The following is a 27,757-nucleotide window of genomic DNA, read 5'->3' as shown; positions in this document are numbered from 1 at the left end:
GGGGGCCCCGGCCCCTGCTTTGGGAACCGCTGCCGTGGAGCAGTGGGACACGGTGCAGGGGAGGTGGAGGATCACGGTGACCGGGGCTCGCATCGAACCCCCCGCCTTGTGAAACACATCTCCTTCTATTCTGCGGTAAAGATGGCGGCGTCAGAGGGGGCGCGTAGTGGCCGGACAACGGCAAAACGATCCTGAAACAGTCCCAATTTCACCGAATCTCGCTCGTCGGGTACCGTAAATTTCCGCCTGGATATCCTCTGGACCACTGGAATAGAGACAATCGCTGTCATACGCCGGGGTTACAGTTTTATTGTTTGAGGCAGGGTGGGTGGGTTTCACTGATAACTGCTAACGTTAGCTAAGTGGCTAGCTAGCGAGCTAAGACGGGCTAGTTACGTTAGCTAGCGACGAATCGGCGAAGAAGAGCGGGGAGGGGGGTTGAGGGAGACTTCGGACCAGGCCGCTCCGGTTGGGGGATGTGAACCAGAGGTGCGCAGGGGTTTGCTCGCTTAGTCCCGATCGTCGTTACACCAAACTACCGGGATGGGACAACAGGTAGGCCGCGTCGGTGAGGGCACATCGACCGGACTCCAGCCACCACAGCCCCACGCGTCACAGCCACACCAAGGGAAGGGGAACCGGGGGAGCGGCGCCGGGAGGAGACCCCGAGACTCCAGCAGCACCGGGACACCACCAGGCAGGGCAGCTGCGGTCAACGTGCCCGACCCAGGGATCAATATATTCACGCAACATTCAGGTAGCGAGAGAACTACATTACAAAGGAGGTGTGGGTGTGGTGACAAGGAGGGACTCTGATTTTACTTTGATTTTGTTTGCTGCTATTAGCGTCTGCTAACCGAGTGAATGCTAGTCTGACAACGACGCGTTAGCGGAAATGACCATGCCAACCAGCAGTACTATCCATGTCTTATCCATTTGTACTTTGTATTTGTTAACCCGTTATCTCAGGGAATGCATACAAGAGACAGTTTACTCAGAAGATGAATAACATTGCTCCATTTGACAGCCTCAGGCAGCAGTTTAGTGTTGCATGAGATCTGATGATCCCAGAGAGAGAGAAAGAGAGAGAGAGAGAGAGAGACAGAGATAATGCTGATGATCCAGAAGAAGAAAGACCCATCTGAAGATTACCCTGCTGTGCCCTGCCTAAGGGACCTGGCTCGGAGTTAGCTGGTTAAGTTCACTTCTAAGGCCCCTCTTTGTGATACTTTGCTTGGTAAACAATGATCTTTGCCTCCGGGGATTGAGTTGCAATTCCACTCCATTAACTCACTATAGCAGCTACCACAGGCTCACATTACTACACCGAGTGGTTTTCACATGCTCGCTTACAACCTCTGTGTGATAATGTGTACCGTTACAACACACTCAGCAAGCAACACATGCAATTAATGCCAGGCTGACTGCACCCTTTGATCCTGTGGGAATGTTTGTGAATAATTGAAGTTACCTTCTGTTTCTTTATGATTACAAGCATGCAAACATGAACGTTTTAAGCTATGGTTGGGAGCAGATGTTGTGCTTTGTAATTCCTTGTCAGCACGGGATTACTGTAGGCTAATGCCTCATGCAGCATCTTAGCATGTATCTTTAATTCTTTGTTTTGTCATGTGGTCGATCAGATTTATTTAATAAATTGTGCGTAGCAAGACAAATGTGTATTAATAGTATAGAAAGAAGGAGAACTACAAGACAGCGATGGCAGCGGTCACCCCACCCATCACCCACTGTCCCATCACCCGTATCCCCCCCCCCCCCACCAGAGCCTTGGCTGTGCATTCATTTTGTTATCTGTTCTGTGAAGCATGGAAAATAGCACAGATACATCTATACTTTGAACTGAGGAGAGGCAGCCTGGCTTTAACCTCTCTGTGCCCTGGATCGACTTCCCCCAGTCCTTCCAGGCTTGTGCCTTCAGGCGGTGCCACTCAGCGCCTGCCTGGAATCATGATGGTGATGAGGATGACAGGGCTCGTCTACTAGGTGGTGTTGCTGACTGTACGCAGGTTCTCTGGGAGACTTGGTTTAGCTTTCTGTGTGTGTGTCTGTGACATCTGCTGCTTTGTAAAGTTGGTGGCATGTTTTCAGTTTGTCTGTCTCTGTTGCAGTCAGGATAGACGACTGGAGAGACAGAACTGGGCTGCCTGCATACCATTATACGAAGTTATTCTCTGAAATGTTTCCCCCAATGGATCTCTCTTTGTGCGCACTCCACATGCACTGCATAGATATAAAGCTACTGGCATGGCTTGCCTAGTTTCCACCCTTGTCACAGACCTAACTTCACCACACTATTGCAGCGAGCAAGGACACACGGAAGGTTCAAGCATTCGGGAATGGAACGTGCTTGCCGTTCCTGGCTGTCACATCTCCACAGCGAACCTCCTCAGCTTGAAGCGCGTACCCAGACAGACAGACAGACAGACCTGCAAAGTGCAGCACCACTCGCTGTCGGCACTGTTCCTTTCCCTCCACTGTCAGGACAGGAGTAGCCTTTTTATAGCAGCCAGGGTGCAGTCACATAGCCACTCTGCAGAGAGACTGCTACTCCTCAAAGCACACAATAATAGAACAATGACTCTAAGTGAGGAGGCTTTGGACTGTGCACTCACTCTTCTACTGACTATCAAAGTGCCCATTTTATAGCCAACTATTTATAGTAATAATGATGCAGCATTACCTTGCACTTTTTTGGTGGGTAATACTGGAGCCTTGAGACTTCCTTTATGAGGCCATTTTGATTGTCTCAGTGAGAGAGGGAGTCAGTGTTGATGGTGCTGATGAGATGGCTAGATTTGATTTCGCCCTGCTCTGGCTTAGACACCATGTCACCAGGTCTTGTGAGAGGAAGTTGTACCTTGAGTATTAGGGTGAAGTTTTTGTCTGACAGCAAAGCTAATTCATCCTCTTATTATTATTATTATTTTTTTTTTTTTCCAGAGGCAAGGTGATTTCAGGGTGGTTCCCACTTAAAGCTGTCAGGGATTGACACATTTGAGTGGTTGGCTTAATCCAGCTTTGTACCACTTTGTAATAGATGAGCCCACTTCTTAATGTTATGCAGCATGAAATGATGACTTTTGTTTTTTGGAAATTGGAAGCTGCAGGCTCTGTAAGGAATATGTGTCCGTCTGTTGAACTCACACTTGTGTTTTGCAGCTTTTTTTTCCCACAAAGTATCAGTGTGTATTATATGTGCACATACTTCCACTGGACTTTCTTCCCATTTTGCCTGAAACCAGTGAGTTTCTGTAGGGGGACGAAAACAGTACATAAGCAACCATTCCAGCTGCAGATATGCCTGCTAACTCAACAGCATCTGCCTTCCCCTGTCCTTTGTGTCTCTTTCCTCAGCAGTAGAGGATCATTCGGCGCACATTCCTGCATTAGTTTGTCTTTTTGTCCCCTCCAGGCAAGGTGAGTCAGCTCCTGTCCCCTGCTCAGGTCACTGTCAGTCTCCTCAGCTCATCACTAATTCAACATCCCTGTCTTCCAACAAGACAGTGTGTAACTCCCCAGACAGGCAGCCCGGCTAGAAACCACTGAGCCAACAGGATAGATGAAGTACAAGCCACCTCACTGCTGATTCACAGGGTGCCAGCCGGCCAGCTACTACTGAAAATATTGGTCGAAGTGCAGTATTGGTTGAAGTCACGGCAGTGTGCTATTGATGGTTGCACCCACTTTAGCCGTGTCAGGAGTTCAGAGATCCTCCTCACTGCAGTGGGTTCATCTGATACACGTACTGCAGTGGGAAGAGTCTATCGCTATTGAATGGCCATAGAGGGATGAATCTGCAGGGAAATTACTAATTGTGCCTCACTTATGTTTTATATCTTGCATCTCTTATACAATATCCTCTACTACAGAAATGTGGATATGTCAGTTTCATTGCTGTATTGACTGAAGCACAATGCCTTTGACAATAGCAACCAGCAAGGGTCCTTTTGATTTTGATATTTATTTATATAATCACGCCATCAAAGTGTTAGGCGCATCTATTTTTACTCTCAACAGATCACAGAAATTGGGACAGATGAGCAGATCAGAGCAGTTTTTGGCATCAGCATCGATAGCGAAGGTGGAGCCAGCACTATGCCTGAAGTGTTGCAGTGTAAAAGCTGCCCAGAAGAGAAGAGAGATGCCTGGATTCTGGATCCAAAGGCCTAAGCTGATTTGCATCAGGGGTGAAATTAGATTAGAGACAAATCCACTTTTCTGTAGGCTATATGTGCAAAAGCCCCAACAACCAGGCTAAGTCACACAGCAGCCTGAGTACTATGTGGGGGGAAATTGAATTTCAGAGACCTTGGTGGCTACGGGCAACATTTTAACAGGTTTTCAAAGTTAATATCCTGAAGTAAAGATTATATCTTTATAGAGGTGGAGTGGTCACTCCTAGAGTCTGGCATTTACCACTAGGAGGAGCCATGGCCATACCTCCTCAAGGTGAAACTGGGTGAAAATGAATGCCAAGCTGATGAGAAGGTAGTGGAGTTGGCATTAACTGTGATTAGAGATGCTCTGCCTCAGACAGACATGTTTGTTCAAGCACAGAATGCAACGATGTGTCTGTGTGGATAAGAATGTATGCGTCTTTATGTTATTTTAATATAATGAAACATGGTTTATAGCTGAAGACGGCATGTAGCTGTGTGTTCTCTGTAATGGTTGCTTGTTTAATAATTTATGTCTCTCCATGCCTTCAGCCTCAGCCCAAGTCCCAGCTACCTCTGACTGCCAAGCCTATGTAATATCCCCAAGCCTAAGCCTCTGCCATTAGCCTCTGCAGTCAACCAGCCCTGCCTTTCTTCAGCTCCCATGCCTTTCTACATCTCTCTCTCTCTCTCTCTCACTTGGTCTCCCCACCCCCCCCTTGGTCCCTGGCTGTTGCCACTGGCCTCAGTCCCAGACACATCTATCTATGAAGAGCTGTGCCACTGAAAATCAGTAAAACCCCCAATAATTCCCAGTGCTTCATGATACATTGTTGCATAAACTAATGTTGCCACACTGCTTACACACTCCACCCTGCAGCAATGCAGAGAGTTTACTGATTTGGCTTTAAGTCGTGCTCTTGGAAAATGAACAAATGAATCATAGATAGATAGATAGATAGATATACTTTATTGATCCCAACCAGGGAAATTCTGGTGTTCCAGCAGCAACAGTAGAAATTCTGGTGTTCCAGCAGCAACAGTAGAAACAGTAGAATCATGGAAGGTTAGAAAAGGTTTCAGATCCCCACATGCTGATTTTTTTTATTTTTTTTATTGTTACTTAATGCAGACCTGAAATTTGTGCTGGTGACTGCGTGCTTCTGTTCTTCAACCCCCCATTGCAGCCACTAGCCTCAGCATCTGCTACTAGTCAGCCCTCTCCAGCTCCCAAAACCACAGCTCCAGTCCTCATCCCCTGGCCACAGCTCTCTGCAGCTCATATCATTAAAGAGAGAGGATTTATCAGAGCAGAGCTACTGAGTGATTGGCTATGCAGATGGTGAAACGGTCCTTTACATCTGTCAACTTGACCACTCTGAATATCATAAACTTTGTGAAGAGGTTTAGGCAGACAGTGTTCCAGTGGCCAATGGTTAAATCACAGTTTTTACTTTCAAGCTGTGTTGGTGCAGCAGGGGAAAAAAGATATGCTGAGGGGGGGCCTGAGTGCCAAGCCTGTTTAGTGTTGATTTGCTTCCAGGATTGGTCTTCTGTGTCTGGCATTATCACTGCTGCTTATCTTCTGGGTTGCAGGCTGGAGACTTGGCTCAAAGTGCACCCTTGCAGACAGTTAAACATATAGGCACTCACATTTTGGCACACACACACACACTGTCTTAGTGAAGTTGTAATTGGGTGCAGCTCTGTCTGAGGATCATGTGGTGCATCCTCTCTCTTTTCCCCATCAGTGTAATAGCCCACCAGCTGACCAGTCAGTCAGAAGGCCTGTGGCATTGCTGCACCACTAAGCAGGTCCAAGAGACGGGTCTGGTCCCTGTTTTCTAACTAGCTCTGGCAAAGAGAAATTTGCTCAAGGGCACTTTGAGCAAAGATGTATGCTCACTAGGGGTGTAATGATTTTGCACCAAAACCAGAAACTGTAACTCTGTTGCCCTTGGTTCACTGAACTGTACGTATGTGGTGAGCTGTGATTTTATTTTTTCTCACAGTGCTTCGGTCATGTGAAGGTTTGTTTGGGTGTGAAGTGACAGCAAACTCATTCATATTGTAGCAGTTTTGACATTCAAAACTGCTTTTGTTTAATAATAAGCTTAAATTGAATAACTAACTTTTCAACAAACTACATGCAAAGACATTCCTTTGCTACATTGTCTAACTTTCTCAGAACATTGGTAAAAGCATCATTCGTCTTTATGTGTGGAATTGCCGGTGTATGTTAAAGCTGAAAAGAAAGAGGTTGAATTTGGACTGGAGTCAGCTGAATTTTTTCTCGGCAGATCATGATACAAGCTGAACTATGGCCTAATAACTGAGGTATGGACTAAATTGAAAAGGATGATCTGTAATACTGTACCCCTAACTCTGGGTTTGAACCCCTGTCCTCCAGCTGAAGGACACACACTGCTAATCCCAGTGTCACATTGTGTATTATCGTTACATTAGGTGTTCTATATAGTAACGCTCATTTAAATTTAAGTGTGTGAAATGGGCAGAGAAACCATATAGGTGAATCACAGAATGTCATGGGAGTTGAACTTGTGTTTTGCTGGTTTGGCAGCTGGTGGCATCTCAGCTATCTGACTACTATCACTGTGGAAGTGAAATCCTTGGTTAGGGCTCCAATCTGTCGATTAAACTGAGAGTCATTCCAAAGCAGATTAAATCTACACCCGGAACAGCTTAAGCACACCACACACAGATTAGCTGGTCAGACATCAAGCTTAGTCTGGGATATTCTGTAAGCCCTCGCCAGAGAGCGCAAAGAGGGCAAGGAGGATAAAAGGAGAGTACCCTTCTGGGTTTTGCAGACATATATTGTGGTGAACACACCTTTCTACCTGTGTCATTTCGGGAGTTGGCTAAATTGCACATACACACCCCTCAGCCAAACTTTTTACATCATCCAGGTCGTGTGGTTTATTTAACAAGAGCGGGCAGATCTGCAGTGAGGACAGCGCTCTGACATCGACCGTAGTCATGTCAGCTTAATTTTTTCCATTCTCTGTACTTTTGTATGGACTCATGCTTGTCTGCTGGACAGTAACAATAGGCTTTCATTTGAGTTGGGGATTGAGTAAGGCCAAAGTGGAAATACCTGTCAGCAATTCAGAGGCATGTTGCTTGTTTGTTTTTTTTGTTCATATCAGGGTGACTAAAAATAAAGAGTTTAAGCATAAACATCCCTTTACTGTGCACCAAAAACAGGCTGACAGTTACGGGACAGAGCAGAGAGACTGACTGGCTTGAGATAAATTCTGTACGTGATATTGGAATGATTTATCTCCAAAAAGATGTACCGACAGCATGAGCTTGTTAGGTTGTAAGGCTGGCCGAGGCAATGAGTCATGCAAATCAGAGTGGAAGTACGAGAACTTCCCTCTAGTCATCAAATGCCACTCTTCCTCTCTGCTGTCACATAAAGCAGCACTTAGCTATTTTGTCAGCACACAGTGAGGGAAGCACTTACAGGCCATTATTAACCCATAACAGGCCCTGAGAGAGGCAGGGCAGGGCCAGATAAGCTGCGGGCTAGGACTCCTTTCTTCTGATGATCCACTGGCCCTGAGGCCCAGACTGGCTGTTGTCCACTCCCTAATTGGTGCATTTCCATTTGAGCAGCAGACATGGTGGCTGTATAGACAGAGATGAATAGAGAACATCCACAGGTGTTTCCTGGCACGACCTGTGTATGTGTGTGTGTGTGTGTGTCAATGTGTATGTAATTACTTGCTCACAGAGATTTACGTCACAAGGATGTGTTAACGGTGGTCGGTATCTAAGAGGTACCTGTACGAAAACAAGTGCACACATGTACGCGATTGCAAAGTATGTATACAGACTGAGCTGAACAGTGTTTTAACGGACAGTCCGATATCAGCAGGCAGACGGGCTTTATTACGATTGAATTGACAGGGTGAATATGGGGCCCTAAGGAACAAGGGAATGCCTTCCTCATCCAGTCCACACACACTTGTGATGTGGCATCAATGGGGCTATTGTCCTGTGTCCTGTCCTCATGAACAACAGCTGGCTCCCCTCTCTCCACTACAGCAGCGGCTACTCTATGGACTGCTGCTGAATTTCTCATGGACTGTGTTAGTTAATAGATTGATGCAGGTGTCAGATATATCTATATTAAACTAGCACAAGATATTGGCATCAGAGCATTTCTCAGTACTGACATCAGGAAACCAAGAGACGCATGCAGGGTGTCCAAATCGAAGCAAAGCAATCTGCATTTTCCTGCACCTAGAGGGACATTAATTCTCTCAAAGGGTGGAAGATTATCTCTCTTCTTAATCCAAATACCCCAAACTAATGCGGTATTGTGACAGATGAGCTTTTTCTTTTTCTTTTTTTTTTTCTTTTTCTTTTTTGTTGTCAAGGGAAAAAAGGTTTGAAGTCATAGGATTGAACGATAAGACTTCATGTTGCAATTATTTAGACAGATGACACATGATTCAGGATTTTAGTGGGAATGCTAATTATTACAACATCACTTTGATCTTGGCTGAAAAAAAAAAAACTATTAAAATAATGAAGATCTGTTTTGTTTTGTTTTGTTTTTTGACAGTTTTTCTTACATCTGGAGACTGATTCATAGGCCAGGGCATCTCTGTAGCAAGACAATGCTTCATTTATAATAACATGTTTTCATACATTTTACCTTTATCAAAAAAAAAATGCAGCTCCTGTCCTGTGATTTGGATATTGTACTTGGGCATATTGTGACTTCTGTAGTGTGTTAGTAATCAGTCAATAACTAAAGTTTAGTAGCTATACTGAGTCATTAGCGAAACTGAGAAAGTGTTATTGGTGAATTCCTTTAGACTGAAGTGTCAAATGAAACAAAGGATTCATCAGGATGGATTCCGGTGTAATGAAATGCCACCTGGAATCTATTGTCCAAAACCCCATTAGTGTTGGACTGGGAGTCAACAATCCCTTTTCAACAAATCCACTGACAAGAAGTTAGGACTGTAATGCTCATTCAGCGACTTTAGTTTAGACAAGACTCTGTCCATATTTATGTAACATAAAAGGGTTGTCAGTGTTCTTTACAGAGCAAGAAACGACAAATAAATCCAAGTAAAAGAGAATGAGTTTGTCATGTGTGGCGTACAGTAGCCCAGGCTGCTCCAACTCCTCCTGTTCTGTCAGGTATCTGTAAATTTCCCCCAGTCTTCCCTTCCCTGTCTGTCTGCGGCTGCCACAGGATCTGACCTGCACTATAGGATTGTGTAATGTCTTGTTGTGTACGAGGATCTCATCCGTGACATTGTCTTGGCTCATTGTTAGGGCTTCCTCTAGGCAGCCAGCTGTCTATCTCCGAACCCTGATCACTCTGCTATGCTCTGCAGGGTTATTTCTGGATGTCATGCTGCTATGTTTTGTTCTCCAGCGGCTAAAAATACACCCCTCCCCCCACCGGCCAAGGGCTGCAGATATGCTCAGTATTGTTTCTGATTAGGGTGTGTAAATGATGTTATGGTGGTGTTGTTAATACCTTGGCAAGGGTTGTTGGTTGGTGGAGTGAAGGCTTCCTAGATGCATTGTGACACACACAGCTCCGAACACAAACAGCTGCAAGAGAAGCAGGGTCCTAGGGCAGTTGAGGAGATTCCTTATCACTACTGAGGTGTGTGTGTGTGTGTGTGTGTGTGTGTGTGTGTGTGTGTGTGTGAGAGCGTATGTCAGGCCCAGGGTCACCTCTGTCCCAGCTGTCTTGGGAGTGTAGGGTCAGCTTGCCAGGCGCAAACACCCTCAGCCCTCGGCTCTCACACAAAGCCGCTGTTTCTTCAGAACATTCATGCTGCTCTTCACAGCACGCACACACACGCGCACACACACACACATTGACAGAGGCACCCGGACGGACACACGCCATACCCCATGGAGACCAACTGCTCCCTCAATCAAACGTCTCAACACTTGCGGGTTGAGCTTGGCCAAGAAGAACGGCATCTAGCTATTTGTTTCTATCAATCACCAACAAGGGCTAAGAAGGATTTAAAAGCGATTTAAGAAATATGATCAAGTTTGTGAAATTGAATCATGGTGGGGGAAAATATCCCGTTTAATTTGTTTATTGGCAAGCAGCCTGGGACCTTGACTCATCAATGGTTGAGTTTCACTTTGTGTTTTGTTGACTGGAATTGAGATTTCCCAGTTGAGGAGGATACATTTAGATTGAGTCTTTTTGCTAATGTTTGTCTTATGGCTAAAAAAAAAAAAAAAAGCATACTAGGGAAGAGCATGGTGATAGGTATGTAAGAGGAGGAGCTCGGACAGTTGGCCTAGCCCGAGCGCAGCAGTTGGATTCATGCACACACACTCGCACACACTCCCCCCAGAGGCAAAGGGGGGGTCAATAGGACCTCTTCCCTAAGAGGAAGCAGACCAGCCATCTGCTGTGGACCACAGAACTGCCCCATGCCTCACACACTCCTATAGGCCAGCACACACACATACACACACACACACGCACACCAAATTCATTTCAACTTGCCTCCATACCGTACACCCATCCCTCCCTCAGCTTCTTTACCCACATACACCCCCTTCCTCACTCCCCCCGCCCACACGCCTTCCTCGCTCCCTCTCGCCACTGCCACAGTTTGCCATCCCTCACAGTCTGCAAAACCACAGAGAACATCAGTCATGGATCTCAACGCTCTCCACATGGACCTTGGAAATCCTGACTCTCCTGCGCCACATCAAAGCCAGTAGGGAGTTCTCCACAGGAGGCTGCTAGTCACTGCTGCAGCTTCAGACGCTTAGCTGCTCTAATTCAAGGGCAGCGTGGGTAAATAGTTTGTCTGGGGGGTCTCCGTCTCTCGCTGACTCCTTCGCGTGCAGCGCTTGTCCTCCCACAGTGAAGGAGACAAGCTCCTGAGTGGGTTTTTTGTGCCAGGACATGTAAGCTTGCAGGAAGTCTGTCAAGTCTTAGACGCAGTCAAGTTTAAAGACAACTTACTTTGAGTCAGCGCCGTGGATCGAGAAAGCCACTGTTTTTTGTCGGGATACTGCGACTATTAGCTGACCAAACCAGAGGGAGAAGATGTACTGGGAACTGTGGCTGAGCCAGGTCACGGCCACTGCCACGCTGCAGTGCATGCTGGTCCAGAACAAAGGTGGGAGAGCCTGTGCCGAGATCTCTAGGTGTGGCGGAGTAAACTAAACAAAGCTCGAGCTCAGTTATCTTGTAAAGGAGAAAGATATTCAGTCATACTTGATGTTATTTTAGTCTCGATATCGCACAACACGGATTTGAAGATAACCCTGGAAAGCTCACATGTTGCTCTCGCTGCATGGCCTCTAGCTGCCACATGGTGTGTAAACTAACAATGGAAAACGCTACAGGTTTTCTTGAACTCAATTCCAAGCCAGCTTTGTGCTGTGAGAAGGATACTAGACCTGTGGCAGTGTTCAGATTTTGCATGGGCCAGCCCAATCTGGCCTAACTATGGTGAAATCAAGTATTTAGCTTGGTTTGACCACAATCAAAGCCATGCCATGGTGCTTTAGAAGATTAGAGTGGAAATCCTGCAGCAGTGTTTTTCCTCGCTTACTTTCTCATTATACTCTGATGTCGAGAAGATGGGTGGCATTGAAAATGTATGCAAATTTGTGTACCCACTTGTGTAATTACTGTGTGTGATCACTTGCGCATTAACTGCAGCTATTACAGTATAAAGCTGCAGTCTTTCTGTTCTTTTCTTTTCATCGTCGGCTGTTTTTGTCACAGGAATTCGGCTTCTGATTACGAGTTGCTAAGTTTTACATCAGTTTTTTTTAAAAGTTTCTGTCATCCTTGCACATCTCTTGCATTTGCTATTCCACTCTCCATGTTTAACTCTGCTGTTACAATGAGCGCTGCAGGACTTGTGCATGAATTATGTAAGAATTTATCAGTCTTAAAGGCTCTTGTGCTGTACCCTCTGTTCTCTGTGCCTCTGTTTCACCACCTCTCGCTCCCACTCCCTCAGCAGCTGTCCAGACATGCAGCAGAGCTCCGCGGCAGCTGCTGACTGTAGTTTGTGCGTGTGTTAAGGACGCGTGCACTAGCTCATGTTCAGTTATGTGTGTGGGTGCGTTGTGTGGTCACCGTAAAAAAGAAGCAGTATCTTTACTATGACGTTTGTGTAGCTCCTCCCCGTAGCTCCCACTCTCCTTATAGCCACACATACACAAACCCTCTCACCTCATTCCCAACCTGTTCAGGCTAGACACAGCAGGTTTGTGCGTACAGCCAGTGATAATATTGTGCTTCAGAGAGAGGATAGACTAAAGTAATGCTTTTGAGGTGCCTGGGGGCCAGCAGCAGTTTTGAGGAAGATTGGGCACCACAGACTGGTCGACTGCACACGGGGCTCAGGGAGGTGAATGGGCCCAGACAGACAGGTAGACATATTTGGAATAGGTTTTTTTCTTATGGAACGTTCTGCTGGCTGGTCACTTGGGATTATTGAGGACTGAATCTGGACCATTTGGTTATAGGACTGTCTCTAACCCTGTGCCCTGCAAACCAAGATCTAGTTGTACATTTACATTTTAAACGGTATCAGTTTCTCAAAATAGGACTTGAATTAATGTTGGTTAAGTTTAGGCTCACTATTATTGAGGCTAGGGAAACAAATTGAAATTTTCCTTGATTAGATTAAGCATGCCCATGGGGTGATAGACAACTTGGTTTGATATATTAGGCTATAAATCCATCGCATCACATCACTAAATCCATTATACTTAAATAAGTGTATGAAAAGATGTAAACTTTGGTTGCCAAAGCCTGCAAATGTAGTCCCAACTTTAAAATTTTCAGTTGATGAGACAACTGAAAAAAAAGCTGTTAGTGTTAGGTATAAGACTTTGAATTATAACCTAGTTGTCTGAAGTTAGAGGTTTACCTTTTTGTCGTAGGAATTGCTGTCTAAAAGTTAAGAGAAAAAAATCAATAACAAATTTGAGATTTCATTTCAAGAATGCCATTTCTTTTTCTTACAAAAAAAATCAGACATAAATTTGAAAGATGTTTTTGAGAGAATAATTTTTGTCTTAAGGCAAAAGATATGAAAAAATGGAACTAGAACATTTTTTTTTCCTTAACAAGGTTTCATGAATCCAGCCTCAGGTTGTTGCTTGGTTATTATTAACCCACCCTGGAGAATTGGAGCAGTGTTCTTTTGACAAGCTGCCTCAAAACTACTTTTCGTTGTGCTTTATGTGGATGTGTGTCATTGTGTTTATGTGAGTTCGTGTGTGTGTCTTTGTTCACTATTTACTGGTGCGGTTTTCTCAAGCTGGGAGTAATTTTACATTGTCAGTGACACTTTTTCCCCTGTGCTTCTCTTTTTATTCCCCTCTTTCCTTGTCCCTCACTCCTGATCTCCCTGCAGAAGCTCTCCACCGGCCGTTTGGGCTGGACTCGGCAGCGTTGACAGAGGCCGTGCGTTGGAGCTCCAAGGAGAACCTGCTGGGGGCAGCGGAAAGCGATCCCAACCTCTTCGTTGCACTTTACGACTTCGTAGCCAGCGGAGACAACACGCTCAGCATCACTAAAGGTAAACAGTCACATGGAGCTGTGCTCTTTTCTTAGCCATTCAGATTAAAAAAAAAAAAAAAAGGATTAAGCCACTGTCTTAATCTGTGTCGTCTGTCAATCATTTGCTACCAAGCCACAAACTGTGATTGCACAGGGAGAATTTAGTCATGTCATAAACACTTGTACCAGCTGACTCGTACCAGCATCATCACCAACCGCTGTTGCTCGGCTACCCAGTGTGATGTTACTCCAATAGCAATCTCTTCAACTCACTCATTCCCAACCACACCTTGTTGAGCAATACTGTTTACATTTGCAGCAACGGTACAATACTCTTGCTACAAATGTAAACTGTATTGCTATGAGAATGTTTAATGAACAGTAGTGTAGTTATGCCAGAGGAATGTTGTGTGTCAATAGAGGTTACCCAACCACCCCTGTAATTTCACCTTGTGGCAGCATCAGCGGGCGCCTCCAGGCCATGATGACTCTTCAGGCTCTCAGTGATGCTAAAACAACCGTGCAAATGTAGTTTGACTGTCTAAGAAGCAGGGAGGGAAATTAATACCAGCCATTTTCTGCCGGATAATTTAACAGGTAACCAGCAATTCTCTGGACTGGAGGCTGAAAAATAATTTTGTAAAAAACTCAAAGTGGCACTTCAATCTTGGGAATTCACCATTCATTGTGGCGGGTGAATGGACAAGTCAGTGAAAGTCCATGTAGATGAAATAAGCATGATACCAATGATTTTACTCCTGTCTTTGACCATGGAGGTTGGAAGATAACAGTCATTTCACCCCCTTTTTGTTTATTTATTAATCTCGCCCCGTCTCTTTCTTTCTAGTCTAAGCCCCCTTCTCTCTCAGCAAGCAGCAGTTAACCAATCAACCCGCTGCCCCCTGAGTAATGAGCTTAAAATAACCTCATAATATTATCCAGAGACAGCCAGGCTTGTCTCCCTAACCAATGTAAAGTGTTAAACATGGCGTGCTGTGTTAATTATCCGTCATTTTAAGACTTCCACGGCAGCTGCTTGGGATGGAAATGATGCTTGGACCCTGACTCACTGTGTGAATGTGAGATTCCTGCCCGCCTGCATGCACATGTGCGCGTACCCTTCCAGTTTCTGTTGCACTTTTTCTTGCCGTTCCATTTTTTTTCCCCCCTCTCTCTCTCTCTCTAAGACGCATACACACACCACAGCATAGCCTCTAATGCAGCATTACCATGGAATCCGTTCAACTGTAATAATAACAGGTGGATGAAGGCGGCGGGCTGGTGCTGATCACAGAGAGGGACTTAGCGGGCCTGTGTCTGGGGCTAATCACTGTCTCCTCTCCATGCCAGGCCAAACCAGGCCAGGCCAGAGCCTTGCTTTAAGGCACACATGGCTCCCACTGTGAGGCAGGGAGGCAGTCAGTGTTTCCACTCCCACAGACTACAGACACAGAGGAGACTGGTGGGTTAGAGGGCTGGTCTTGGCTTGCCGACTCTGTCTAATGTAGGAGTGTAGATTGCTATGATAGCGTGTTTAGTTTAAAGAACAGGACCTGCATCTCTGGCTGACTGTTACATGTCAGCCTATCAGGAGGCTAAACTGACTGATTCCCATTAGGACAATGTTTACTCTACAAGCATCAGAGTATTACATTCCATAGGGCTTAATCTTACTTTAGATTACACAACCCACGTAGCTGTTCATGTTCTCCTGTCCTTGTAGGCATAATTTAGCAGGGATTGTGCTACTGTGTCGTGATAACCTCAAGGCTAAGACGCTATAGCCATCAGAGCCTCGTAGAAAATGACTTTAGGAATGAACAGTTGTTATGTTAATGTGTTAATCACAGGGGGTTAACAATACCTTGGCTGTAAAATTTGTGCCTATGTGGAGGGACAGATGACGACAAATGTAGACAAGAGAAGAAGACACAACAGAGGATGAGTGTGTTGGAAGTGCAGATGTTGGCAGACTGGCACTTCCTGCTAGCCCCTCCCCCCCCAAACAATCTCCCTCTCCCACGAGGCAGTCCAGCCGTCTGCTCTCTGTCAGACTGGCTCACCTCACTCCCCGCCAGCCACTGCTCTTACTCTTCACTGACTCTTTCTTCCTCTCCCATTCCCTTGCTCCATCCCTCCCTGAAGGCAAGTAGAGGACTGGCAGTGGTTGGTCTCTGCTCTTCAGTGGCCTGTAGTCAGTCAGTCAGCTCTGTTTGCTGCTGCTCCGTTTCTCCCTCCTCCTCCATTCCTCCGGCACACCAGCCGCCCTTCTCCCTCTTGTCTCCGGCACTGACGTCAGAGACAGGGACAGAGACAGCAGACCAAGTCACGACATGCCTAGTTTTGCAGAGACCTCTATGACAGATAGGCCGCACGCCCAACCCTCTCATTGTTCCACATCTTTTGATGTAGTTTCAGCAAGAGGCATGCCGTATCCATGACTCCTCTCCCTTGGATGTCATATGTTGAGGCATTATGACCAGGGTGTGAACCTGATGAGAGAGTTTCTCCATACTTTTTTTTTGTTTGTTTTGTTTCAGCTGGGTTAGAAAGAGACAGAGTGTTGGACAAAAAAAAAAAAAACACTGGATGAATGAAAATCTGAATCCTCTTTGGACATTTTAATTAGCACATAAAACATTATAAGCACTTTCTCCCTAAATTTATCATCAGATAATGTATCTATTAAATCTAAACTTGAGGCATTTGGCTGACGCTGTGTAGCAGAACAATTTGCAAAGCATGAGCAAGTACAGATCAAGTACCTTGCGAAAAGACACATGGCTGTTGTGGGGATCACACCTGTGACCCAGTGGTCCAACCTTTCTAGTTACACAGGAAAGGAATGTGGCTTGGCATGAGGTTGTAATAGGCTGGAAACATAAGTGCTTGTTTGAGGGCGGGGTGTGTGCCTGTGCATGACTAGAAGGTCAGGCACAGGCACACACTCCTTACAAAAAGATAAAAAGCCTCTATTAATTGGGCTCCATGACAAGAAGTGTTAACAGCACCAACATGTTGTGGACACAGTCCCTCTCTTCACATGCACATGGCCCAGTCTCTCTGATCACCAGGCCACAACTGCCACTGATGAGATCACCATCCAGTCTAGTGTTTTACAACTGTTCCCTCTTGTGTGTCCAGGTGAGAAGCTGCGTGTTTTAGGCTATAACCAGAATGGTGAGTGGAGTGAAGTTCGCTCTAAGAACGGTCAGGGCTGGGTGCCCTCCAACTACATCACGCCCGTAAACAGCCTGGAGAAGCACAGCTGGTACCACGGTCCGGTGTCCCGCAGCGCCGCCGAGTACCTGCTCTCCTCCCTCATCAATGGCAGTTTCCTGGTCCGGGAGAGCGAGAGCAGCCCTGGGCAGCTGTCCATCTCTCTCCGCTATGAGGGGAGAGTCTACCACTACCGGATCAACACAGCCTCCGATGGAAAGGTAGAAGCATGGAGAGTTTTGGGTGTTTGGAATATTATTGTCAACAACAGTAGATGAAGTTAAGTACTTAGCTATTGCTGATATTCCAGTATTCTGCCCCCCTCTCCCAGGTATATGTGACGGCCGAGAGCCGGTTTGCCACCCTGGCCGAGCTGGTCCACCACCACTCCACTGTAGCCGACGGTCTGGTCACCACACTGCACTACCCGGCACCCAAATGCAACAAGCCCACGGTGTACGGTGTATCACCCATCCATGACAAGTGGGAGATGGAGCGCACTGACATCACCATGAAGCACAAACTGGGAGGAGGCCAGTACGGCGAGGTTTACGTGGGAGTGTGGAAGAAGTACAACCTCACAGTAGCTGTCAAAACACTAAAGGTTAGCAGGCCTTCTCCTTCTCCTCATGCGAGTCTTGTTTTAGAAAGGACAGTGGACCTATCCCATTAAACATTGGTCATGATAGTCATTCTCCATGCCACCTTTTTAGTGGTTAACAGTGGTTATAGATCACCACCTGCAGGTGGACTTTGGTACTGCAAGTGAAAACATTGTAGATACTCTGTTTTATGTTCCACCTGCTGAATGCATCCAAACCATTCAATTTTTTCTTCCTTTTTCTTTCTCAATTTCATGATGACAGGAAGACACCATGGAAGTTGAAGAATTTCTGAAAGAGGCTGCAGTTATGAAGGAGGTTAAACATCCTAACCTTGTTCAGCTACTAGGTCAGTAATTTTGGTGATGCTGGCTATATTTCATATTGTGAATTTCAATGCTGAGTCATTGTTGACAGAAGTTTCAAATTAATATATCACTTATAAACAATACATCACAGCATAATGCCACAGGTGTTTTTTTCAGTAGTTATTCTATGAGGTTCTGACCTCCTCAGCTTGTTCTAGAGATGACTTTGGTCGAAACATTGATGCCCCTTTTCCACCAGAAAAAACCTGGTGCTAGTTCGGAGCTGGTGCTAGAGCCGGTGCTTAACTGGTGCCAACGAAGAACCGGTTTGCTTTTCCACCGGCCAAGAGCAAAGTGGAGCCAAGTCAGAGCCACGTCATGACGTCTTCGGAAAACGTAATGACGGGTGCGCGAGACGCCCGCTCAGAATCACAATAACCATCATGAATGAATGAATGAATGATACTTTATTAATCCGCTGCAGGAAATTACATTGTCACGGCAGCTTCATCACGTCAACACACATAAAACTGCACACTCATACAGTCCAGCGGCTGCAGCGTCTCTGTCTCTGTCCGCCCGTCCTGTCCTGAAGCCGGTGAAACTGATCAGTGAGTCGGGGATGATGTTCGTGAGCCGCGTCTCAGTCAAGCATATAATGCTGCTTTCCCGATACAGTTTCTGGCCCCGGGTGGAGCAGGATCTGGATTTATTAGCGATGCAAATACTGCGTGTGTCTTTACAAGCCTACGTTTCAATACAGAGGCGAAAAACACAATTATTGCCGGCTACCTGTCGGATTCGCGATCGGAACGAATGACAGCGATGTTTAGTTATAAAACGGGTGCTTCTCACCCTTAAATGTAATTTGCCGAGCCGCGTTCCATGCCGCTGTAAAATCAGTATAACCCACGGCTTCTCGGGGATTATTGTTTATGTTTATAGCGTTCGCAGTTCCTGTTTTGTTTTATAACCCCGCCCACCAATGACGCGGTGGGCCGCGTCATCGGTTCTTTCTCTGGCTCCTGTTTAGCCCCTGCTCGGAGTCGGTGCTTGCCTAGCACCAGTTTGGAACCAGTTTGGCACCAGTTTGGCCCCAGCTCGGGCGGTGGAAAACCAAAAAACTGGTGCTAAGTCAGGCACCGGCTCCGAACCAGCCCTGGTGGAAAAGGGGTATGAGTCTGATTGGTTGTTCTGACCTCTGTTCCTCCCCCCAGGTGTGTGCACATTGGAGCCTCCTTTCTACATCGTAACAGAGTACATGCCCCATGGCAACCTGCTGGACTACCTGAGGGAGTGTGACAGGGAGGAGGTGAACGCTGTGGTGCTGCTCTACATGGCCACGCAGATCTCCTCTGCCATGGAGTATCTGGAGAAGAAAAACTTCATACACAGGTAAGGGGCTCAGTAGCCATTTGTGTGTGTTTGCCTCTCCTTGCATGTGTTTTATTTTTTCCCCCCTCATCATTCCTTCCGTATTTCCTCATTTGCCTCATCTCCCCCTCTACCTCTTCCTTTCTCAGGGACCTCGCAGCAAGGAACTGCCTGGTTGGGGAGAATCATGTAGTGAAGGTGGCAGACTTTGGCCTTAGCAGGCTGATGACTGGTGACACCTACACTGCCCACGCCGGAGCCAAGTTTCCTATCAAATGGACCGCACCGGAGAGCCTCGCATACAACACCTTCTCCATAAAGTCTGATGTCTGGGGTGAGCAGATACACACACACACACACACACACACACACACACACACACACACACACACACACACACACACACACACATACATTCATACACAGCATTCAGTGGTTCTCTTACTCTCTTACTTACATTGGTTCTCAATTTTATTATACTCGTGTTTGATTCTTTATAATCTTCTTTCCCTGCAGCGTTTGGGGTGCTGCTGTGGGAGATCGCTACCTATGGCATGTCTCCATACCCGGGTATCGACCTGTCTCAAGTTTACGACCTCCTGGAGAAAGGTTACCGCATGGAACAGCCTGAAGGATGCCCACCCAAGGTCTACGAACTCATGAGAGCATGTGAGTATTAATTAACTTACCTACCACAACCAAATCCACTAAGTGATTGCATTATCCTGCTGGGAAAACATTAATTGACCTTGAGTGCACAGGATATAAATCATTTGGGTTTGCCAGTTCTGTCAGCCCTGTTTCACCTCACTCAATTCTAAACAAACAAAACACTAACTAGCAAGATAGCTACTACCCTTATTAAAAAAAACACTACTAAAATGCTAAAAACCCATTTCAGTAAGCTTTTAATCATCAAATCTTTGTTGTATTAACACATTTGTTTATCATTTTAATGGATAGTGGGAGGGTGGAGGGTAATAATAATACAAGATAAAGAATAAAAGAGATTTTTTTCCATGAAAACTATTATCAGAATTCAGAGATAGTTGTCTCATTAATTCAGAAAAACAGATTTTTTTTTTCTGAAGTGAATGCACTACACTTCCGCAGTTATGTGTTGTTTGAGTAACTTTATTTTTCTGTCTCTTTGTCAGGCTGGCAGTGGAGCCCATTGGACCGGCCTTCATTTGCAGAGATCCATCAAGCCTTTGAGACAATGTTCCATGACTCCAGTATATCTGAAGGTACAGTAACATGTAGCTTATCTTAAGTTGGCAGGAAGTCCATCTTTTTTGTCACTCAAAGCCTGCTTTTATAAAGCTTCTAAAAATAGAAACCCTGATTAAGCTTAAGAGGCTTACTGGATCCCAGTTCAGCGTTTTTCACTTTTTATTTATTTATTTTAATAAGAGTGAGCAGTCTATTCAGCTAAGCCTCTGGAAGCTGAAAGGTCCTAGATGAAACTTTAATGATCTTTTTAAGGAAACTGGGTCATTGTAGCCACAAAGAATACAGTATAGATAAGAATAGAAGAAATAGAGAATACTAGAGATAGTACAGCCAAAAATTTAAAGAATATTTTGAGGATGAGCACGTATCCAGGATAAATAGTACAAGAAATAATTGCAAGTGAAGAATGTATTCAGGATAAGTCATGATTCAGTGCGTGTCCAGTAAGAAGTCAGGAGGGGGAGAGAAAGAATGCTTAAAACACACAGAAATGTTTCAAGTTATTCATAAACTATTTGGAGATGACTGACACAGTGACATTTTCATATACATTTGTGTAGTTTTGGTCAGCAAGTAATGCTTCTGTGATGCCATATGTTGACTTCTGTCTCCCTTATTCATTGCAGAGGTAGCAGAGGAGCTGTGCAAGACCGCCTCCTCTGGTCATGGCGGGCCACTGCACTCCTTTGGCCACGATATGCCGCTGCTACCCTCCAAATCGCGCACACTCCGTAAGCACACAGAGAACAAGGAGAACATCGAGGGCGGGCTCGACGGGCGAACCGACCACGGGACGCACAGTCACTCAGGTACAGCAAGCCACGCCTACCACCGCACCAACCAATCAAGTGCAAACAGTCATGCTTCTGCAGGTATACCAGACGATGCCCGTTCAGAGAGCAGCCGGCTGCAGCGTCGCCAAGCCCGCCGTCTGAGGAGAAGGGCAGTCATCTTCCTGACCAAATGATGACCAGCCTCCCCAGCTGTCTCGCATCCATTATATCAACCAGTCCAGTTTGTCACAACAGTGGCACTGCAAGCACAGCCTGAAAGATTCACCACATTGTCCTAAACACTTAAACATGTCAACACTCATTTTCTTTCATGAAAGCAGCAATACAACATCTGTATTGCATCTCGCAAGGTGGCACACAGCCTTTTTGTGCAAATTTTTGTATTTTTTTCTGTGGTGAGAATTAACACAAGAATGAAGATCTGTCATTTTCTGTCTTGTCCTCCATATTGCAGTATTATCATTAACAATCATTAACGATTAAAACTGACTGATACTACTATTAAATTTACACAAATTTGTCTGTTGTTTGTTTCATTTATTGCTTATTTATTTGTTTTTATTTTGAAAATAAAATGTTCTTCAACTGCATGATTTCTTGATATGTGAGAAATAATCATATCTATCTTTTCATGAAGCTTTTACTTTTTGGTTCACATAAAGTTAAATTTAATGTTCACCAAATGCTGTGAACATACCATAAATTCTCCAAAGTCATAAACCCCATTAAAAGATTTTAGGACAAGGACTCTGCTCAGTTGTTCTGCTAACTATCTTCTCTTGCATGTGTCCTTAATCATTCCCCAGAACAATTTTATGGATATAAGCTATGAACTAGAAAAGATGAGATCACACTTAGTTGTTTTTGATTCATGAAGGTTAGGAGTAGGTCCTCTGCTACAAATGGGACAGAGTTTAAAGAGCTGTAGTCTGGCAGGTGTATTTGCCCACCACTGCTGCATATTTATTCCTATTTCAGATTCTCGTTAGTGAAAATTCCACATGATCCAAAGTTACACAACATCATTTGTCCATCCCCAACAGTGGGGACGGACAGTTTCTGTTTGGCATGCTTTCTCATTCTATCAATGGTGACTGCTACAAACTTGCTCCCCAAAGGATAGTCATCATCTTATCTTTTACGAGCTTAGTCATAAATCATTAGGCTTGCTTCAGTTGTGCGCATGTGTGCAACTAGTGTACTCTCAAAACTTTCCATCCCCTTCTCTGAAATGCTTCTTCTGCGCTCCTCATGAGTCCCTGAGGATAGAACAGCTTTTAGTGAGAGACAAAGAGAATAGAAATCCATCTTATTACTGCAGCAGTTGCCTGATAGAATGAGTGACATTAATGTATATAGAAAACAAAATAATAGAATTTAGTCAGATATCCTTTGTGGCTTAAGTCTAGTTAGATGTTAAGCACTCTGACTGAATGAAGATGTAGATGCTCTTGTTGAATGCAGCCAAGAATTGTTATCTTAACTCATTCCTCTGATGTCTTTCTAGGTTTGGCTTCTACTTTGCTTGGGGGGGACGGTCGATCAGGCAGCTCCCCAGCTCTGCCTCGAAAACAGCAGCCACGTGATAAATCTCCTAGCAGCCTTTTGGAGGATGTACAGGACACAGGCACATTCACACGTGACCGAAAGACTGGTTTCTTTAGCTCCTTCATAAAGAAGAAATCTTCCTCCTCGTCCTCCTCCTCCTCTTCTCCATCCTCCCAGCTCCAACAGAACCTTCCGACACCTCCCAAGAGGAGCAGTTCCTTCCGGGAGATGGAGACACAACCTCATAAGAAATATGAGCCCACAGCTGCCTTCAGTGCTCCTCCTCCCTTGCCCCAGTCAGACAGTCTTGGGGGCTTCTCTGCCTCCCCCTCCCACTCCCATGGGGAGCCCACCCAAACCCAGTCCCGCTGCTGTGGAGCCACATTTGGCCAGAAGCCTTCCGGTGGAGGTCCTGGTTCTCAAGTGGGGAGTAGCAGCAGTTGGGGGGGCTTGGCTGGATTTTTCACCCCTAGACTCATCAAAAAGACCCTGGGGCTACGGACAGGAAAGTCGACCTGTTCAGAGGAGAGTGGAAATATGGTTGGAGGGCCCAAACCCTTTCCCAGGTCCAATTCTACCTCCTCCATGTCAGCTGGGCTTCCAGACCTGGAGCGTATGGCTCTGACTTTACCTAGAAACCGTAGTGCTAAACCCCCTCTAGAAAGGACTGCCTCCACCACATCTCAGCCAGAGAATGGAGCAGCACGGCCCTCAGAAACCCTGCTGAGGAGGATGGATGAGGGGACAGCACAGATCAGGGAGAGGCCCAAAGCCAAGCTGCTACCCCGGGGCGCTGCCGTAGGTGTGAGGGCGCCTGGAGTAGGAGGGGAGGCCGGGGAATCGGACAGTCTCTCCCGTGTTAGAGAGGGTAGAGAGGAAAGTGGGGGAGGGCAAGACAGGCAGCAGGGGTGGTCGTCTCCTTCTAAGACTTCTGGTTCGGGCGCATCAGCAGCAGGTGCACCAACCCACAACCACAAGGTCCCAGTCCTCATCTCCCCCACGCTGAAGCACAGCCCAGGTGATGTGCACCTGGTTGGGGTGGACTCTCAGGGGAACCGCTTCAAACTGTTGTCTGAGCATCAAGCAGACCGCGACCGGCCACGACTGGTCAAACCCAAATGTGCTCCTCCGCCCCCTCCCACACTGCGGAGCCTCCAGCACTCCTACAGCGGTGACGGAGAGGAGCAGGTAGGAGGAGTGCCCGTGGAGGTCAACGGTGACACATTGAAAGGTCACAGGTCAGGGCGAACATCGGGCGGAGCGGTGACGGGTAGACCGTCGGTGCCACCACCACAAGTGCCTCCTGCGCCTTCCTCCTCCTTTTCCTCATCTTCCTCTGCCACCAACAACAACACGACTCCCACCAAAATGGCCAACGGTGCCACCACCACTGCCTCTTCTGCACACACAGCACCAACTGCTGGCTCCAAAGTGGCATTGCGGCGGACCAGACAGCAGGCAGAGAGGGTGCCCCTGGAACGGGTCAGCCGCGAGGCCCTGCTGGAGTGCGCTGAGTGCCTGAGCAGCGCCCTCCATGCCAGCTCTGAAAGCCCCTCCAGCAGCCAGGTGCTGGACGCTGGCCACCAGCTGCTAGACTACTGCTCAGGTTATGTGGACTGCATCCCTCAGATGAGGAACAAGTTTGCCTTTCGGGAGGCAGTGGGGAAGCTGGAGCTCAGTCTGCAGGAGCTGAGGGCCTCGTCTTCAGGAGGTGGAGGGTTGAGCAGTCTGGGGCCCAGCCCTGCCTTGGACAACCTGCACAGCTGTATTAAAGAGATTAGTGATGTAGTACAGAGGTAGCCACTGTAACAAGACCAACCGTCACCCCTCAACCACCCGACAGACCACATATATTCCCTTTTTTTTATGTTTCTGGTTCAGCTTGTTGGGGGACGAATTGAGAGGAATCTCTTAAGTACCTCAGAGAAATCACTACAAATTTGGTTATCCTTTTATTGTTTACAGAGGACTGTTTCATAAGATGCCAGTGTGGACAATAATGTTGCTCTGACCTGTACATATAAAGAAAAAATGTTTATACCAAACTAAATGTGGTTTAAGTCACGCCATGAAATGTTTTGCCCCAAGTCTCCACCTGGTTGTGATAAAGGCCTCTTTGTTAAATGAATGTGGAGTGTATCAGCGGTGTGTAGCCAGCACAGAAAGTAGGTGAAGAATAAGCTCATTCTGTTTATGTGTCAGTCTGTCATACACTGAGCAAGAACGATGGAGGTTGTGCCCAGCTTTACTGAAAATACTAGGCACCTGTTTCCCTGACTAAGATCACGCAATACGATTCACACATCCTTGGGGATCATTGAGAGTATTTTGCTTTACAGTGCAGTGTTTTGCTCAGTGTTTCAGCAGCTGAGTGACTTAAGCCATCTTTGAAAGCCATTACATTCTGAGGAAAATTCCACTGGTTCCCTGTTTTGGGGTGCCTAATTTGGCGCTGTTTTGTTTTCAGTGCAGATTATTTCTCAGATCATTTCAGTTTCATAGATTGCAGTCATCATTGCTTAAACAAAGGAAATAAAAGCAATGAAATAATGTTAGTACGTCTAACTCCCCCAAAACTGCCTTTGTTAGTAAATGTTAAACAGCTGGACTTGGTTTGTGGTTAATACTTTTTTAAGCCTGAGGGTCATTTTGCAATTGAAATTGTTTGATTCTTACATTTCCTGACAAGCTGGGAGGGATGAAAGAAGATTGGACAAGGGGAAGGGATCACTTACACCACTGAAATATCCATTAGAAGAATTTGACAAGTGTGTAAAGAGGCTCAAATAAGATTTGAAAACTGTACCTTCAAGTAACGCCTAATACATGCTTATTGAATTGAAAAATTACTAAAGCAAGGAAAGATATTTTGCAATATTACATGAATGGTTTAGTTTTTTTCCCTGCACAACTGCTAAAACAGTGAACGAGTGTGAGGCGTTTTATCCTATCTAGAGCATTTATCTTTATCTTTCTCTGGTGACTTGACTAGTTCACACTTTAACACAGTGCCACATATGTAGGGGGAAATCCCCAGCCCCCTAAAGCATTTCAATATTTATGTCCAGTTATTCTTGCACACTACATTTCCTTCTCGTATATTGGACAGTCGCAGAGGAGAGAGAGAGAGAGAGCACAGGGTAGCGCATGAGCAGGTGAATGGGGACGGTATTTCTGTAAGTGTCCTTCCGAGTATGGACAGTGCTGGATTCCCTGTAGCCTTGTCGTGGCCTCAGTGCCTCAGATTCTTCAATGTATGAACACTGCAAAATACAGCGACCTACTCACCATAATCACAGTACTGATCTCTCAACAAACAAACTGCAGTATGTCTTCAGCACATGAGCGATTTGTACATTTATTTGGTTCAAAGAAAATGCTTTTTAGAATGTCTTTACATATGAACTTGAATTTTAAATTATTCTTTTTTTTTTTTTAATTAAAAGCACAGACCTATTTTGAAAGAAAAAAAATGTTATGTAAATATTTGATTTATTTCATATCCAGGAAACAAAGTTTTATGCGTGGTCACATAAACATAAAGAGTAATGTTTTTGACTGAAGAGATGTATTGCAAGACTGAGGCCCATTCAACCACATTTGAATATCTGCTTTATGAATGTATTGTTCCTCTGTTCTTCAGTTCTGAACCAGGTCGAATGTTCATCTGCATGAATCTTTAATCCCTTTAGGTTGAGAAAGAAAGTGCCATTTTGTTTTCTGATATTTTGGTTCTAATTTTGGTCACATTGAGATGTAATAATTGAGTAAAAAAAATCATTGTACAAACTGAAATTTGTATCGTGCCATGCGCATATGCACATATGCAACACTCAGCTTCCATATCAGATACGCCACGTTTATCTGTGGTTTTGTTTTCCTCTTTTTGTTTTGACGTTGGCTCAAATCTTAACGTACACTGGATAAGGCGACAGACACATTGGTTCACTGACACATGTTGCATCCAGATACTACCGATGTAATTGTTCCATGTATAAACACTACAGGTCTCTTAACACTTCAGAAACGTATTTGTTGACGACACTTGATAGATTTCCAGACTGAAGTTCTTGTCAGCTTCGTGGTACATTTCGAGTCCTGTCCACCACTTCCACCTCAGCCAGCATGTGTGTCAGTAAAATGTCCCATTTCTTGCCAAACAGGATGTCATGAAAGAAAACTGTTGTTTGTTTTCTTTTCACTGTGAGGTTCAAATAGCAAGAGAACATGAAACGCCATTTTTTATTTGGTTACTTCATATATCCAGTGATATTTTCCTTATGATTCTTGGTGCCTTTTTGTGAACAAAAAGTTTATGTATCATGCACTATCACTTCAAGAACTTACAGGTATGGCAATGTGTAATATTACAACGTTGAAACATTCTGTATTAATCATCTTTCCAATAACTAATGCTTGCCATGAGCAACATGCATTTCTCTGATTGGGAGGTTTATGATCAGACACAAACTTGAAAAAGAAAAGTGCAATTTGTCTTCTTAGATGATGTGTAGGGATACTTGGTTATGTATTTGATTTATTTGTGGCCATAAGTTACTGTTGTAATGTTGCCTCTCCGACAAATGACAAATGAGTCTGGTGCACCGAGCCCGAGCTGCTCTGATGTCTCATAATCTGATCACTTCAACAAAAAAAAACTTATTTCCAGTGTTTGCTGTTTATAAATTTCCTTGCCTAATACCAGTTTGGCCTATTTGCCTGTGTTATTATGTTTGGTTTTTAGTGCATCTCTGCTATGGAGCTTGCTTCCACAAAATACATCGAGCCTCATCAAAAAGTGAAAACATCTCTCATCATCGTTCAAACATGGCAGTCGCAGACCTTGAAATTATCTAGAATCCAGCGCAGCGTCTGATTCCTATTTGGGCTCTTGTGAAGCTCATTTTTGTTGCTGAACAATATGGTAAAAAAAAAA

General features: G+C 45.3%; 1 protein-coding gene across 2 annotated transcripts; it reads left to right on the top strand.

The window, feature by feature from the left end:
- Positions 1-366: 366 nt before the first annotated feature.
- Positions 367-27,757, top strand: abl2 (c-abl oncogene 2, non-receptor tyrosine kinase). Of its 2 annotated transcripts, none has more exons than XM_030050346.1 (11): positions 367-757; positions 13,598-13,762; positions 16,888-17,183; positions 17,294-17,566; positions 17,829-17,913; positions 19,090-19,267; positions 19,396-19,580; positions 19,763-19,915; positions 20,404-20,493; positions 21,106-21,288; positions 22,781-27,757. In XM_030050346.1, the coding sequence occupies exons 1-11, from the start codon at positions 544-546 to the stop codon at positions 24,619-24,621; spliced, it is 3,663 nt and encodes a 1,220-aa protein (XP_029906206.1). In that variant the 5' UTR covers positions 367-543; the 3' UTR covers positions 24,622-27,757. The 2 variants fall into 2 exon arrangements, with proteins under 2 accessions (XP_029906206.1, XP_029906207.1); XM_030050347.1 differs by lacking the exon at positions 367-757 and adding an exon at positions 12,426-12,605.

This window comes from Myripristis murdjan, chromosome 4 (genome assembly GCF_902150065.1).
Source record: "Myripristis murdjan chromosome 4, fMyrMur1.1, whole genome shotgun sequence".
Taxonomy (NCBI): Eukaryota; Metazoa; Chordata; class Actinopteri; order Holocentriformes; family Holocentridae; genus Myripristis; species Myripristis murdjan.
This window is presented reverse-complemented; position numbering and strand designations above follow the sequence as displayed.